Source organism: Haliotis asinina, chromosome 10 (assembly GCF_037392515.1).
Source record: "Haliotis asinina isolate JCU_RB_2024 chromosome 10, JCU_Hal_asi_v2, whole genome shotgun sequence".
Lineage (NCBI taxonomy): Eukaryota > Metazoa > Mollusca > Gastropoda > Lepetellida > Haliotidae > Haliotis > Haliotis asinina.
The window spans coordinates 24,143,659-24,160,653 of record NC_090289.1 but is presented as its reverse complement, the minus strand read 5'-3'; the positions used below and the strand labels follow the sequence as shown (position 1 = coordinate 24,160,653).

The window sequence follows — 16,995 nt, the reverse complement described above, 5'->3', positions numbered from 1 at the left end:
TTGTGACCAAGTGTGACCCGTGACAGTGCATGACTTCTGACCATGTGTAATTTGTGAGCATATGTTGCAGGCTGAGGAGTTCATGCGTGACAAGATCGATGAGCTGAACAGTCAACACCAGGATTATGTCAGGTACACATTTACTGCCAGCCCAACACTGTTTGAGTTTGATGTTGTTTGTACTGGGATGAAGTGACTGGAGATACTCATGGTTTTCATGTACCTATGCCCTGTATACTTTTCAAATCAAGACTCAAATCATGGGACAGAGGGCCAGCTTATCATATATTCTGACCTTCCCAACTCCAGACTAAATAAATTTGCATATCTGGAAAGCCTTTCTCATCATCAGGCAACAGACTTTACAGAACACTACTGACCAACATTTTCTGTCTCTAAATGTACCAACATTTGGAGCATTAAATTCTTCCTAGTTCTCGTTTGAATGTGCCTTGTATTGGGCATTTCCAGTCTTTGGAAACTTGAATGGAAATGGGATGACATGAAATGAGAGAAATATTAACACTGTCAGTCAGTTTGTGTTACCAGTTCTTGTGAAAACTTTAATATGTAAAGTTAATGGTATATTCACATGTTCCAGGGAGTTGGAGGAACAGAACCACGCCCAAATGGAGCACCAGAAACAGCAGCTGGAGGCTGAGGCAGGACAGTTCCGGGAGGCAGCAGAGGCTCAGATCAGTATGTACACATCATCTCTGGATCAGATAGAACAGTCATGTCAGCATGTCTGCCATTGCATTACACTTCCTTGCTAGATTAGCTCATTAAATATGCTGAAGTAGTACTTGATCTGAAGCCTTGTGCCACGTGCTGTCTATCTGTCATCATGATCTGGTGTATCAATGGGAGAAACAAAAATACTGCCATTCTGTGCAGTGTCTGATGATCTACTGTTCTATTTCAGCTCGCATGACAAAGGAGATAGAGTTCCTTCAAGGAGCATTTGAGTCTTACAAGAGCACACTACACCGGGAGACTGACGACAAATGGAGGATGAAGGAGGATGAGTTGAGGCACAAGTACGAGGAGGACAAGCAGAACATGCTGCATGACATAAGTGAGTTAGGGGAGTTTGGTGTCGGGTCATGAGTGGCAAGGGAGATCATTCTGGTATACAGGAATGAGATGACCAGGAGATCATTCTGGTATACAGGAATGAGATGACCAGGAGATCATTCTGGTATACAGGAATGGGATGACCAGGAGATCATTCTGGTATACAGGAATGGGATGACCAGGAGATCATTCTGGTGTACAGGAATGAGACGACCAGGAGATCATTCTGGTGTACAGGAATGAGACGACCAGGAGATCATTCTGGTGTACAGGAATGAGACGACCAGGAGATCATTCTGGTGTACAGGAATGAGACGACCAGGAGATCATTCTGGTATACAGGAATGAGACGACCAGGAGATCATTCTGGTGTACAGGAATGAGACGACCAGGAGATCATTCTGGTGTACAGGAATGAGACGACCAGGAGATCATTCTGGTGTACAGGAATGAGATGACCAGGAGATCATTTTGGTGTCAGGAGAGAGTTCAGTAGGAGATCATTCTGGTATACAGGAATGAGATGACCAGGAGATCATTCTGGTATACAGGAATGAGATGACCAGGAGATCATCCTGGTATACAGGAATGAGATGACCAGGAGATCATTTTGGTATACAGGAATGAGATGACCAGGAGATCATTCTGGTATACAGGAATGAGATGACCAGGAGATCATTCTGGTATACAGGAATGAGATGACCAGGAGATCATTCTGGTATACAGGAATGAGATGACCAGGAGATCATTCTGGTATACAGGAATGAGATGACCAGGAGATCATTCTGGTATACAGGAATGAGATGACCAGGAGATCATTTTGGTGTCAGGAGAGAGTTCAGTAGGAGATCATTCTGGTATACAGGAATGAGATGACCAGGAGATCATTTTGGTGTCAGGAGAGAGTTCAGTAGGAGATCATTCTGGTATACAGGAATGAGATGACCAGGAGATCATTTTGGTGTCAGGAGAGAGTTCAGTAGGAGATCATTCTGGTATACAGGAATGAGATGACCAGGAGATCATTTTGGTGTCAGGAGAGAGTTCAGTAGGAGATCATTCTGGTATACAGGAATGAGATGACCAGGAGATCATTTTGGTGTCAGGAGAGAGTTCAGTAGGAGATCATTCTGGTATACAGGAATGAGATGACCAGGAGATCATTTTGGTGTCAGGAGAGAGTTCAGTAGGAGATCATTTTGGTGTCAGAAGTGCATTGAGTAGGAGATCATTTTGGTGTCAGAAGAGCGTTGAGTAGGAGATCATTTTGGTGTCAGGCATGAATTGATGATTCTGTAAAATGTTGATAAGGAGCATCATTCATCTGTTGTTTAGGTATCATATGAACAAGTCAAGGAAATACTTTTAAGAACATTTCTGACAAAACTACTGTCTATTATCCAGAAACAAAGATGATCCATGAGAAGAACGTTGATCGAGTGGCCATGATGAAGGATGCACACAAGCAGATTGAGGCACTCAGGAAAGAGCACAAGAAGGAGTTAGATGTGAGTACATAAAATCAGACACAGAGCTGCCAATTATTTTCTGGTCATTGGGGGAATCATCAGTAATTTTCCAAGTCTAGCACTGCTCTGTGTAAACAATCAAATACACCAGTGGCTGGCACACCCAGTCGTTGTTTGGAATATCTTATGTCTTGTCTCATATTCCATCCGGGTTATCCGCATCCTTCTTCTAGCACATGTTTTGTAAACTCATGTAATAAACCTGTCATGGGTCAAGAACTGAGTGAGTGAGTTGGGCTTTACACCTCTTTTAGCATTATACCAGCTATATCATGGCGTGGGACACCAGAAATGGGCTTCACACATTGTGCCCATGTGGGGAATCGAACCTGGCTCCTCCACGTGACAAGCAAATGCTTTAACCACTAGGCTACCCCTCCACCCTACATGGGTAAAGAAAGCTTTGACTGTTTGCGTCTTCTACTTGAGGAGGTCATATTGTCACACATAGCCAATTTACATTGTCACACACACCCAGGTCACACTCTCACACACGGCCAAGTCACACAGTCTCACAGAGTCATAGAGTCAGGTCACACACTCACACATAGTCAGGTCACACAGTCTCACATAGCCTTGTCACATTGTCACACACAGTCAGGTCACACAGCCAGGACACAAAGCCACACACAGTCAGTTCAATGTGCACATATCCAGGTTCATAAACATGCTGTTGGCACTAACACATTATTACCCATGCTGCCTGTTGGGCACCAGAAGCTCAGACTTATCCCACTTAGAAGGGGTTTGTATTGTGCTTGGTTGTGCACTATCGTCCAGAAAAATATGGTACCTGAAGGACAGCTGTGGTTGTTTGTCAGACATTCTTATTTCACAGTGACCATAATGTGCAGAAGGTAAACAGTATGTGTGTAATGTTTTCTCTTTTATAACGCCATGGTTCAGCTGAGCAATCTCCACAACTTGAGTCAGCTTCTCACGGAAGCCATTGTTAACGAAACCTTCATTTTGTAGGCATTGAAATCTACTGCTTCATCAACATCTCCGGTTTGTCAACAGAACGTGTGTTGGTACTAACAACCTGCAGTGTAGACTAATACCTAGTTTACACACATGTGTGTGTATGTGTGTGTGTGACATGAGGCTGATGAAGAAACCTAACATGTGATCTGTCACTCTGCAGCCTGACTCTAGTGTAGCAGACAGGTATTGTGTCTTCCTCCTGAAGGCGAGGGGCTGTATTTTAGAGAGAGGAATGGCTGACACAATAACATGTCATATTCAGTCAGGCAATGTATGTTTCCTATGACAGATGACAGATGTGTCGGAAGTGTCAGATTAATGGGGCTAGGATGTTTCTGGTCAGTGTAGAGCTCTCAAATAATGAAGTTAGCATAGATATAAACATCAGTTTCTAATAAGTTTGAAATAATATACGCTCTCATCATCATGATAATAGTGATTAACACATTACTTTAGAACAAGATGGCAGATTTTTATCCAGAAATGAAGAATACCTGTACACAATTTATGTTATGGTATGGTCACTTTCTAGAATTAATGTAATATTTGTAATTAGTTTTCATGTTGACCAGATCCTCTAGAAAGCTGATCTGTATTCCTTATGATCAAAATATCATTGTGATCGCAGATACAATATCAGTTTAAACAAGGATACTTCATAAGTTGAGAAACATCTTTTGAAAATATATATATATATATATTAATTATTATTTATAAGGTGTTCAAAATACAAAATATGTCAGTAAATTTCAAAAGTTTGAAATTTGCCCTTTTGCTAGTAAGGATTGAAACAGCTGTTTCCATACCTCCTGCAGATGTTGTCTAGTGAGATATGTCTGCCGTTGTGTTATGTAAGTGGTGTGATAGATAGCGGTAAGTAGTATACTGTTGACAGAGTTGGTGTTCTGTGCTCCACAGCAGTCATCTGAATTCTCACAATGTGTTCTGTGACCCCAATCTACTAACGCTCTATAACATGACAGTTTAGTGCGACAGTAAGACAGTGCCATCAACTTGACACTTATGTTCATGCATATCTGTGCAGCTTTCACATTCACTTGACAAAATTCAATGTATGATTAAAAATTTAAGAAATAACCATTTAAACATGCATTGTGATCAGCTGATATTTTCTCAATGCAAAAGGTTTGAACAACTTTTTTTTTAAGGTTAGTCCCACAGTTTAAGAAGAACAATCAGAACAGAAAATACTTACCGAATTGCATGCACATATTTTTCTTTGTTGTTGTGTAGGCACTGGTGAGAAGGTTCTCCAACGCTGCAGCAGACATCGAGAGACTGAAGAAAACAATGGCGGAACTTGAGGTATTGTAGGACCTGAGGGATACAGTGCCTAGATTTTCGCAGCTCTCCTAGTGCTAAGATAGTTGTAACTTAATGTTAATGTATGGCACTTACGACTATCTTAGCGCCAAGGGAGCTTCGAAAATCTGGGCCCAGGGGACAATGTTTTGAGATAACTACTCTGTAGTTTCAGTATAGTGGGAGGTTACTTGTACATTCACCATCCCCAATTTCAACAGATATGACCCCATTGTTTAATTCTGTACAGCTCTTCATTTTTTTATATGTTTTCACTTACACCAACAATGACTTGAGAGATGTACATTTGTAATCATTAGGTTCTGTGGTACAGTAACATCAAATTGATAAAGTCCGTAGAAGGCAATAGGATTTGAAACCTGATCCACCGGTCAGAATGTAGTACTGGTATACTGAGAGGCAATAAAACCACATATCAGGAATAAAAGTCACATATATTTCTCATTTGTCCAAAAATTACACATGACGGTACTGGAAATGGTACTGCAGGGGTACAGGTCAAAAGGGCCACAAAACAGAAAAGTCAAAAGGGCTGCAAAACAGTCAAAAGGGCCTCAGACTGATAGTCAAAGGGGCCCCATATGAATAATGATAATAATAACAACATCTTTTTTCCAGTCTAAGTAAACCTAGCCTCACTACTTTTCATTACACTCCACTACTGAGTCTAACAAGACCTTATGGGAGGTCGCGTCAGGGAACCTTTGAGATTGACCAATCAGAACACAGCTTACCAAATCACGAAAGTGGACATTCGCACATACCTTTTGAACTTTTTATCTTGAAAACATTCGTACCCAAACGATTCCGAGTGCTATTTAATGTACGATTGCTTCCAGGTGATGCACACAGTGCACATTACAACCATGACAACGGTCAGTAAACAGTCGCTGAAAATAGTGTTTTTGGCAATATTCAAGGATGTCATCAATATCAATATTAGCTAATGGTAACCATGTTAACAGGAACAGCAAAGTGTATATGCTGCAGGTCAAGCATCTATAATGGTACCACAACGCACCAGTAAGAAATATTACACAAAAACTTTTGACTTTTTGATACGTCCCTTTTAACTTTCTTGCAGCCCTTTTGACTTTTCGTTTTTGCTGCCCTTATTTCATGTAGCCCTTTTGACTAGGACCCATAGTGCAGTTATTACAGAGGATTATGAATGCAACAATGTTGTAGAGAATTATATTAATTAATTAAACTGTTTTGAGCGACCTGGAGCTCATTTTGCATTTACATTTATGTGTGCTTCTTTAATATGTTCAGGTGGAGATTTTGATTTTTATGATCTGGTTAATAGTCCAGGTAATTTTTTTAACTGAAAGTGAGGGAATGGGAGAAAATGACATGAGGTCAGAAAGGTTGGGTTGGTGCTGCGGTGTACAACTTCGCTTTATAGAGATTATGATGCCCAAAGTTTAGTCAGTAAAAAGTTCTTGTCCTTGTTTAGTGAATGTACATTGAAATGTGGGGACTGATTGATTTTAACATTATTCGCTCTTTAGTGTGTAAAAGGAATGTGTCTTAAAATCCGGACAATGTAACAGGTAAACTGTCAAATGACATATCTCAATACTGTGTGTGTCCTCCTTGGGCAGCCATGAGAGCCCAGAGTCTGCCAGGCATTGATAAACACAACCCCAAGTGATTCCAAAGATGGCTGATGATGCTGTACCAATCTTGCCTTTGTGACATCATATGAGGCACTCCTAGACAAGGACAGTCTTTGACACTTCCTGTTGCCCTATGACATTGCTGCAGCTGCGAAACAGTCATCTGGTGGACATGGACATGATTAGCAACGTCTCTGTATGGCCAGTATGCAACATTACAATCGCTTTGTTCCTTTGGGCGTTGGTCAACCATCGTGAATGTGAAAGAGAGATGAGTGTACCGATTGCATGTGCACCATGGTTTTCTGTTCATCTAAGTGCATTGTCATCACAAATGCTCTAGGATGTGTTGGAGATGGCACATCCCAGTGATTTGAAAACACGGAAGTTGAACCTAGACATCAGAGCTGTGCATTTTTTAACCATATGTTTTCACCGTATTGTAGTTATTGAAACAGCAACATCTCTGAAAAGGACTTAGTGTGGGAAGTCCAATACGCATTTTTAATGCCTCTCAGTATAGTTTCAAATTTATGGTACGATTATAAGATGTAACCTGAGGAAGCTGTATTTTCATTAGTTATCTAGTGTTAGCTTTGGAAATGAGAACTGGCAAAGTATCAAATTTTAAGCATTGTTTATCTACCTGATTATTATGTGTTGACTGTAAGAGGATGTCATGATGCCACTGTTAAAGCGTAATTCTGCTCCTGCAGGAGACAAAGGCTGACCTTGAACAACTGACCACCCGCTATGATGAAACCTGCCAGCAACTCACCAGCACTACACGCCTGCTCACAGACACAGTAAGTAACAGACACTGTGACTCAAACACTCAGCAAAGTGCATCTGGTCACAGACACAATAACTCAAACATACTGTTCACAGACACAATGAGTCAAACACAGAACATTTCCATCTGCTCACCACGACCACGTAAGTCAAACACACAACACTACATGTCCGTTCACAGACACAATGAGTCAAACACAGAGCACTTCCATCTGCTCACCACAACCATGACAGGACAGGACATGACAGGACTTCACATCTTTTCTTACAGAAAGTGCGTCTGCTTGAGTATGAGGAGCAGTTTCAGGATAAGGTGCAGGCTGTGGATGACAAGTACAGACAGCAACTGCAGGAGCTCATGAGGCAGAACACAGAGCTCAGGTACAGCCAGTAGAATCATTCCAAATGTTTGAGTTTATTCATAAACAGGCATTTTAACTGTGATGGGTGTATACTGAGAAAAGCCAGGATTATGTCTGCATGTCCAAAATGTGAACATATTATGTCAGTTCTTATGAATTTTGTCTGGTTACAATACAAGAGAGAATCTCCTGGAAGACACTGTTGGCACATCAGCAGGTTATTTACACGAACCTTTGGTGGTGGTGGCAAGTAACACAGATTCTTTTGAGTTGTCCTCAGTAGTATGTCTTATCTTGACTTCTAGGCGCCAGTACAACAAGAAATGTGGAGAGTTGTTTGATGAGAAAGCCATGTCAGAGAAGGAGAACTATCAGAGAGTGCAGTCAGCCAAGGAGACCATGAGGGTATGCACATCTACAGCACAGCTGGTTGCTTCTCATCTCCTTCTGTCATCACCTGCCACTACCAGTGTTACATCATCATGCTGTAAAACATGCATCTAGGGGATGTCTAGTGTTTTCAGTCCTTTAAAGCTCTGCATCCTGAAATCTCTGATCATGGGTTCAAATTCGTGAATCGAATTGATCTTTCTAGGTCATGTTCATGCTATGACGTAACTAAAATACTGCTCAACCTAAGTCTCTCACTCAAAGATGTAACTAAATTTCACCTTCATTTCAGACTCTTATCAAGGTCAAGGAAAGATCAAAGGTTAACATCAGTGCTGCAGATCCAACATTAGAACAGTTAGGACGAGTACCTAAAGTGCGACCAGGAAGTGCACCAATTACACGTCAGGAATCCAAAAGTGCACATCTGAGTGCAGGAGAAACTGATCACCTGTATAAACCTAAAGAGTTTGTACGCCCAGAGACTGTGGTTCCCCAAGAAGACCCAGAGTTGGAGAAAATTCGTGAAAAGTTATTTTCAGAGGAAGTTCGAGTGTTCACTAAAGAGGAAATAATCAGTGCTCTTGATTCATAACCTGTACTCCTCAGAGTTGGTCTACATCCCGGTATCCAGGGTTTGTCTTGAGACATACCTTAACTGTTCTGTCTCCTGACACAGATTCAAACTGAACAGACATCTAAACATGAACGCGTAATAAATTGTTAGTTGTCACTAATATAGTGCACATCTATTAACAAGATTTAAATGTCTGGTGTGGAGAAGGATCAGTTGGCCTGTCTAAAACAGCAGTGACAACTATGTCTGGAATATATTTTCATGGGTAGTATTGAATGACATTGAACAGCATGCAGGATAATACCTAATGCCTAACCATCAGGTCACACAAATCGTGTCAAATGCACAGTTCGTGTCCTGTAATGTCCCAGCTGCCCATCTTTGGTAAGATTCACCCTGATTGTTGTTAGGTTTGTCAGCATTGTGGCTGTTGGTGTAACAGAAGTGTAAACCTTGAAGACCTAAATCATTTGGGCTTTCAGTGCTTTGGTAAGATTCACCCTGATTGTTGCCAGATTTGTCAGCATTGTGGCTGTTGGATTAACAGAAGTGTAAACCTTCTAGACCTACATCATTTGGCCTTTCAGTTCCATCATCTGCCTGACATGACGTTATGATGTAACTGAAACACTGTTGACAACAGCATTAAGCCAACTCACTCACACTATCTTCATCACTATCTTTGACAAAAAGACATAAATCACATCTGATACCTTCTCAGAAAAGGACTGAGACAACATAGTCTACTCATGATTGTCTCCCTTTAGATGTAGTGGTGTGACCTCCCTTCTCAAATTGATGAGCAGCTATCAAACTGCTTGAAATTTATTCACTAAACAATGTTTTCTTTACTTTCAAAGATGTTTCTGAGGAATGAAATATTTAGCCGGAACTTCAATGGAAACTAACATGATTTAGTTTGAAAATGGTTTTGAGGACCCATTTTGGATCAACAAAATGCAAAAAAGGAACTGATTGTAAATTGTTTCCAGATCACTGCAACATATCTGAGTATATATGTGGACTGTCATGGAAACAGTAGAATTTAGATATAGATATTCCTTGTGACAAAGGTAGCTGGTTGTTTTTTCATTCTTCAGTGTGATTTGTCTAATTTCTCAGGTAACCAGATATTTTGACTGATACAGAATTACTACATCTCAGCATTGATTACTCTTGCCAGGAAGTTCACAGTATATAAACTGCATGGACTTTTAAAAAAATACAAAGCAAATTTTACTTTAAAATATCAAAATTTGTCAGATATTGATATTCCTTTTTCATACATTATTTTTCTTAATTTACATGAGATTTTCCATCATGATTACTGGATCTACAAGGTACATGTATTAAAACTAGTTTTTCCAATGTTCCATTCATACATTGACTGATCATATCAATGAAAGCATTTCTGTGATTGAAAAAATCCCTTTGCCATTCCATGAAACCTTTTTTCATGTGTCGTATTCTAATCTCATGTTATGACCTTTTTTTTATAAGAATAAACTTTTGTGCTTGTTATCCATGAATCTTATTTTAAGATACTTTTGCAGGACACATTTGTCTTCTTTTAAAGTGTTTCCCTGTGCAAGACACACATTGTTTAGCACCCTTGAGGTCCCCAGCAACCTGTGGTTGAAACATAGGTTTGTTCATCTCTGAACATGTTGGTGTGGCTCATTGCTGACACTATCAATCACTGGATTGTCTGATCTAGATACATTCATTTGTGACAATATGAGCCTGATGTTAATGAAATGTAGGAAGTGGAGCATGATCTCATTCAGAACTTGGTTCATTATGGAGTGAAGCTGATAAACAAAGCTGGCAGCATTATATAGAAGGTGAGATAGTCTAGTGAGTGAGCAGGTTTAGTGTTATGCTGCACTCAGCAATGTTCAAGCTACCTAGTAGCAGTCTGTAAATAATCGAGTCTGGACCAGACAATCCAGTGATCAACAGCATGAATCTATGCATTTGAGATACGATGGTGAACAAAGTCAGCGAGCTCTGCCACCTGATCCTGTTAGCTGTCTTTCACAACAAGCATGGATTACTGAAGATCAGTTCTAACTCAGATCCTCACAGGTGAAAAGTGGTGAATTGAGTTTTAATTTTCACTTTCATAATTGTCGGATAGTGGGATCTGTGTGCACCATGCAGTATTTCTACCTACAAAATATAACTACGAATCCTTATATAGACAAGCCTGAGTGACTTTGTTCACAACAAACAACATAAAACAGTTCAAGTTTCTCATCACCAAATTGAAGAATTTATTATCAAGAGTACAAGCCAAAAATGGGGGACAAATGTTACAAACTGTCTCCCCTCAGCTGATACTACATGGAACATCCCAACCCCAGTCACAGTACACAAAATAGAACTTTATAATGTCACACTGTAACAGTCAACAGTCAGTGGCAACATTCAACACATAACAGACCAATCAGAAAACAGGAACTACTGGTTCATCCAATCAGATTCTCCAATCATGCACTATCTTCATTCAAGTGAACTTAATCTCACACAATCCAATCAGGCGTAAGTATTGGCCAATAACATTAGTATTGATGATTGTGCTGTTCCTGCGTGCATCCAGTATGATTATCACATAGGAAATATACACGTTAAACTATGTACAATATCTTAAAAACCCAGCCAAATAATACGTCCCACAAAAATGTAAAAAGGTTGTCATCATCCAAAGTTTCCCCAAATATCAAAATTTATGTCCACTGCATAGACTGATCCAAGTTGTTCATGAGACAATCCTATTCCTTCACTATCTGTGTACATCACAGATGAGCAAAATACAAACATATGTAAATGATTCACACACATCACAAATCAGTAAGATAAGACAAACAGATCATGGTAATGCCATTTCAAGTGTGATCACAAGTATGTTGAGAATATTTCGTTGGATATGCAAGTTTCACATTATATTTGTGACACCAGATGTGTGATCAAATAACACAGGTTGGGTTAACTTACAACTTAACACAATCCACATATTTCCAACAAAATAAACAAACACACAACATAAGTTGACCAAGTTCTCAGGTTAAGCACTACTCATCTGATGACAAATTTCAAACATTTCAGTGACTCACAGTTAACACAGTCAGCTTCGGATAGCACAAACTCCCATGGCTACCTGTTAAGTTACTCATTGCTCATTGTAGCCACACTTATTGATCTGATAATGTAGATTATTTCATTGAAGGCAAATCTTAACCATTCAGTTTCACCCCATACCAGAATAAAAATGCAAATTGCAGATGGAAATAGCTACACAATAACAACCACCTGGTAGTGTATGAAATAAGGCCATCTGACTGTCCAACTAGGACTCGATGGTCCTGTAAAAACATTGGTGAACATGTTCCACACACCTATGCACTACTGTCTGGTCTGGTTAAATCTGTTTGGGGCTGGTAAAATTTAGCAGTTCCGAGCCCTGAAGTTTGGTTGGGTTTTGGGCTTATTTCATACACTGCTACTGGTAATCCGTAGCTCAGTGCAAGGAGCTACACATCAACACATGCCTTGGGTGAAGCTAACAATGATTCCCACTGTGCAATATAAATGCTGTGGTCTTCCAAGACAGTTACCCACCTGGTACTAGCAACACCTTGCCATTAACAAGCATCCCAGTTCATTTGGTGACCCTACTGAGACAAGTATTTCTACTGACATACACACTAAGGGAAACCAGAGTGGTGTTTAATGAATAGATCCTCACAAAAACTGCTTTCACACAATGCTATTCTGAATGGACGACTGAATGATGTCTAAAGCTACAGTAAGAAGAATTTCATTGATTCCACAAATGTCATTATCAACAATGTCACAAAAACCGACCAACCCATACAGTTCAGTTTAAAACTAGTTTGTTTCTATCAGAGTAATTAACTGAAAGTATTTGAAAAATTAATTAACTGAAAATATTATTAGATTTTGAATTGTGTGTCCCTGTCCTATCTAAAGCAGACTGCAGATCTTAAAAGATGAAATGCATGACATTGATAATCAGCACTGAGGAAAGTCTTTTAAACAATGAAGTAATTGCACTGACTGTCATCCACATTGGGAACTGATGCATTGGACCCGTGTTGTCTTATGTCTGGAGTATATATAAGCGTCAACGTGTTGGCTGTAAAACCAGCAACAACATCAACACTGGATACAAAGATGTACTATATTACAATATTGGTTTACATGTCTGGTCATACCATGTCAACTCAATCGACAGGCAGTGGAGTGAAACCAACAACTGATATGGTGAAATTAACAAGGTCAGCAGATGTCAGTGTAACAAACAGCACATGTGGTCCCAGTGATATGTGTGATTTTGAAACAAAGTAATACAAAATGGACACACTCAAAGTTTTGCAATTTGAGGGGACTTAAACATTTGAAAATAAATTCAGATGAAAGAATTAATCAGTAAAGAAACATGAATAATTACATATTTTACACATGCAAAACTAGAAATAATGCTATCTATCTCATGACAAACATTTGCCATGGAAACGTCAATGATAACTCAATGTAATTTATGCAACAAAGTTTACGAGCACTAGTGTCATCAGCAACCATGTTTGCAGCACTACTGTTTGAAATTTCACATAATTCAGTGACAAAACAAACACAATTTTTCACGGAACAAAGCAACACATGTCATAAAGCTTTCAGCTAAAAAACAACTGTTACAAAATACAGTTGATGAATCACACACTAAGCAGGAGGAGGTAGACCTATATTTGGCAGTTCCAGCAGTAAGTACCTCCTTGTAAGTTTAGGTCAACTTTCAATGAGTGTTTATTCAAAGCATTTATGAAGGTGATGGATTCTTAGGATGAATCAAGCTGAAAAGTAAATTCCAAAAATCCAATAACAATAGCTACTGAATCCTTTGAGGCCTCACCTTCACACTCTACAGAAGCAGCCAGCCTTAATACTAGTATTTAGCTTTTTGTCATCAAGTCAGGTCTGAACTTCACACAACTGCAATATATCAATGGCCACTCAATTAGAATACCAAAGATCTTTCTACCCTCTGAACTTTACTAATAGTCTGCATACTGCAGATATCCTCTTCTCAATTATGTACACTGAGTATTTGGATGTAACATCCCAGCACTAACACTGATGTAGCTCTAAGCATGCCCTAACTATGTGTATATACCTTATATAGGATTACAGGATGGGTCTTGTATACACAACTATACTACCATGCATGTGTACTTGACTTGAGAACAATCCAAGGAAGGACTGCAATATTATCACTTGTGAAGAGCACAAGAAAAGACCCAGGGACACAAGTAGACTTGGGAAGAAACAGGACACCTAATGGCACAACAGAAGATCTAGGGACACTATATAAGACCCATAAGTACAATAAGAGAACTGGAAATAGGAGACCCAGCGATACCATAGGACACCCAGGGGCACGTAGGCACAGAGGGACACAATAGAACATCCTGGGACATCACAGAATACTAAATGGAACAATTGGACACTCAGGCATATAATGGGATGTCTAGAGACATGATAGGACACCCTGGGGCATAACAGGAGACCCAGGAACATAACAGGTCACCTAAGGGTGCAAAATGAAACCCAGGGACACAAAGGGGCACATACTCGGACAACAGGAGACCCAGGGACATAATAGGACACTTAAGAGCACAACAGGAGACAGGACAGGACAGGACACAACAGGAAAGGTGACTCCGGGACATAACAGGCAGGACACCTGGGGTACGACAGAAGACCAAGGGACATGACAGGACACCTAGGGGTATGACAGGAGACCCAGGGACACAACAGGAGACCTGGGACATAACAAGACACACAGGGGACACAACAGGACACCCTGGGTCTTCTGTTGTACCCTTGGGGACATAATAGGACACGCCAAGAGCCCCAGGAACACAATAGGAAAAGGCAGCAGACCCAGGGACACAGTAGGACACTTAGGGGCACAGAAGAAAACACAGGGACATAATAGGACATACCAGAAGACCTGGTGACATAACAGGACCTCTGAGAGCACAACGGGGGACCCATGGATACAACAGGACACCAAAGGGCATGATAGGGGACCCAGGGACACAATAGGACACACCAGGAGACAGAGGGACACAACAGGCCACTTATGGAGGCTCAGGGACACACTAGGACACCTATGAGCACAACAGGAAACCTAGGGGCATGACAAAAGACCCAAGGACACAATATGACACCCAGTTGAAGCACAGGAAACTCAGGAACATCGAGTGACATTATAGTTTGCTATGGTCGAAACACTGAATAGGGAACACATGATGTCATAAATTTATGTCAGAAGAAATAGATTTGTAAATTGAAAAATCTAAACTTAAAGAGTGTATAGCAAAATCAAATTTTTCACCGAGAAAACTTGTCCCTGGTATCATTGCATGTCATGACAGATATACTTCAACAATTTCATTCAACATATGGCACAGGTTTCAGGCGTAAATAATCATCACTACAGACAAGAGAGAATTTCACCCTAAATCACTACTCTAAACATGGTAACAGACATATTGGCACAAAGGAAAAATTAATCTTAATAAATCACAGTCAACTATAAACAAAGTCAACATTATTTAATATCATTGTGATAATTTCAATATGTTATTCCAAAGAAAAATACCTGGATCGTTTTATACAGAGAAAAATAGTTTACTCTTCACAAACAAAAAATGTTTTTAAAATAAATATCATGAGCAAGAAATTCATATCTATCATGTTTTGAGTGTTTTTTGTATCTATACTTCCTTTTCTATAAATGTAGTATATACAAAATACCAAGATACATATGTTTAAACATGTACAAACAGATTTACTGAAAACATGATTCAGGAATTATTCAGTGTGTTAACCTTAAGTCAAGTTTTCTGACTAGGGCTGAATTGAAAGACTCATACAATCTAGCTAATTATGGAAATTTGTAGTTACGTCATGAAGAATACCATCTTTGGAGACAATTGCATATCTACAGAGTCTGTCACAAAGCGTTTACACAGCAAAGTGTTGTTTGTACAAAATTTACATCCTAACCATAAAATGGACGAAGTCAATGCGTCATATCATGACACAAGTTGCATGGAGGTTCTACACGTGCAAGGTTCATGAAAACAGTAGAATATAACAAAAATTACTCTTATCAAATCAAACCATTCACCCACAAAATAAGAATGTTCAACTCAGGAAGTTTTTCTTAGAACATACGCACTTGAGATGGATGAAGGGTGGTCAGAATATGGACCATCCATTAATACAATGAGATATTCCATCTTTCAGTAACGGATTAAAGTGATCATCATATTTCATTGTGTCATACCCATTTAAGTCACACTGTCATAATATTACAATTCACAAATCATCTGAATTATGGAAAACAGTTAATGGCATTTCATGTGTCTGTTCTGACACTGAACTGAAAATAAAGTACTTAGTTTTGAATCTGCTATCATACCTATCAGTGGTGACTGACAGGAAACAGATGACATCCCTCCAAATTTATTCTGTTTAGTGGCTTTCAGAATTTAATAATGTCAAATTTAAAACAATGTATGCAAAGAAAATCATCTTTAGGTAAAGATCATTTTCCAAACACAGTATTTGCAAGAAATTCCTGTGTAACTCATTAACACTTGTTACAATAATAACAAAAGAAAACAACGTGTGCATATGAAAGCCATCAAGTCAGTAGTTAATTCTCTCCATTTACACTTGTTCCATTGAGTGCAGGGGTTCCCGATGTACTGCCAGCTTGACTAGATTGAGCATTAGGGTGAGGACTGGGATTGCTTCTGCCTCTTCCCCCACCATCCCGACCCCTGCCCCCTCTGCTCCGACCCTCCCCATGCCCTCTCTGGCTGCGCTCATATTCCCTACGATGTGGACCATCATCTGGATAGCCATCCCCTCTCCCTCGACGTCCTCTCCCCCTGGGTCCCCCACTGCCATATCTACGAGGACTGGATTGTCCACCTGAGTAGTTGCGTCTTGGGGACTGGTTGGGTCTGTTGTTGGGGTTGGTTTGCTGGGTAGAACCTGTCTGAGCAGACTGGGACATGCTAGGGTGGTTTTCTCTCACATGATCAGAAGCATCGTTTTGGGGAGTATCCCTGTTATCCCATCTCTTGCGACCAGCTTTGTTCCTCCTGGAATCATCTGAAACATGGTGGTAATAAATCTCTCAACAATTGATGTCTTCTATGTTAAACTTAAATAATGTTGGGAAACACATATTTCTTGTCTAACACTTTAAATTCATG

General features: G+C 39.9%; 2 protein-coding genes across 6 annotated transcripts in view; one reads left to right on the top strand and one right to left on the bottom strand.

Annotated features, from left to right (window-relative positions):
* Window positions 1-10,206, top strand: part of LOC137298185 (flagellum-associated coiled-coil domain-containing protein 1-like) — a 37,840-nt gene extending 27,634 nt beyond the window's left edge. For 2 of the 4 annotated variants that reach the window (XM_067830340.1, XM_067830341.1), the window contains 9 exons: window positions 71-132; window positions 602-699; window positions 926-1,078; window positions 2,482-2,585; window positions 4,845-4,916; window positions 7,273-7,362; window positions 7,620-7,729; window positions 8,016-8,115; window positions 8,393-10,194. In XM_067830340.1, coding sequence (XP_067686441.1) covers window positions 71-132; window positions 602-699; window positions 926-1,078; window positions 2,482-2,585; window positions 4,845-4,916; window positions 7,273-7,362; window positions 7,620-7,729; window positions 8,016-8,115; window positions 8,393-8,695 — 1,092 coding nt within the window. In that variant the 3' untranslated portion in view covers window positions 8,696-10,194. Of the gene's footprint in view, window positions 1-70; window positions 133-601; window positions 700-925; window positions 1,079-2,481; window positions 2,586-4,844; window positions 4,917-7,272; window positions 7,363-7,619; window positions 7,730-8,015; window positions 8,116-8,392 lie in introns of all 4 variants that reach the window. The other 2 variants (XM_067830339.1, XM_067830342.1) reach the window with 2 other exon arrangements.
* A 717-nt stretch (window positions 10,207-10,923) lies between these two features.
* Window positions 10,924-16,995, bottom strand: part of LOC137298029 (spermatogenesis-associated serine-rich protein 2-like) — a 47,864-nt gene continuing 41,792 nt past the window's right edge. The window contains exons 17-18 of one of the 2 annotated variants that reach the window (XR_010957710.1): window positions 11,919-16,891; window positions 10,924-11,837 (exon numbers count right to left, since the gene is read on the bottom strand). Coding sequence is in view for 1 of the 2 variants with exons in the window: in XM_067830064.1 (XP_067686165.1) it covers window positions 16,428-16,891 (464 nt within the window). In the remaining variant the exon portion in view is untranslated. Of the gene's footprint in view, window positions 16,892-16,995 lie in introns of both variants that reach the window. The other variant, XM_067830064.1, reaches the window with a different exon arrangement.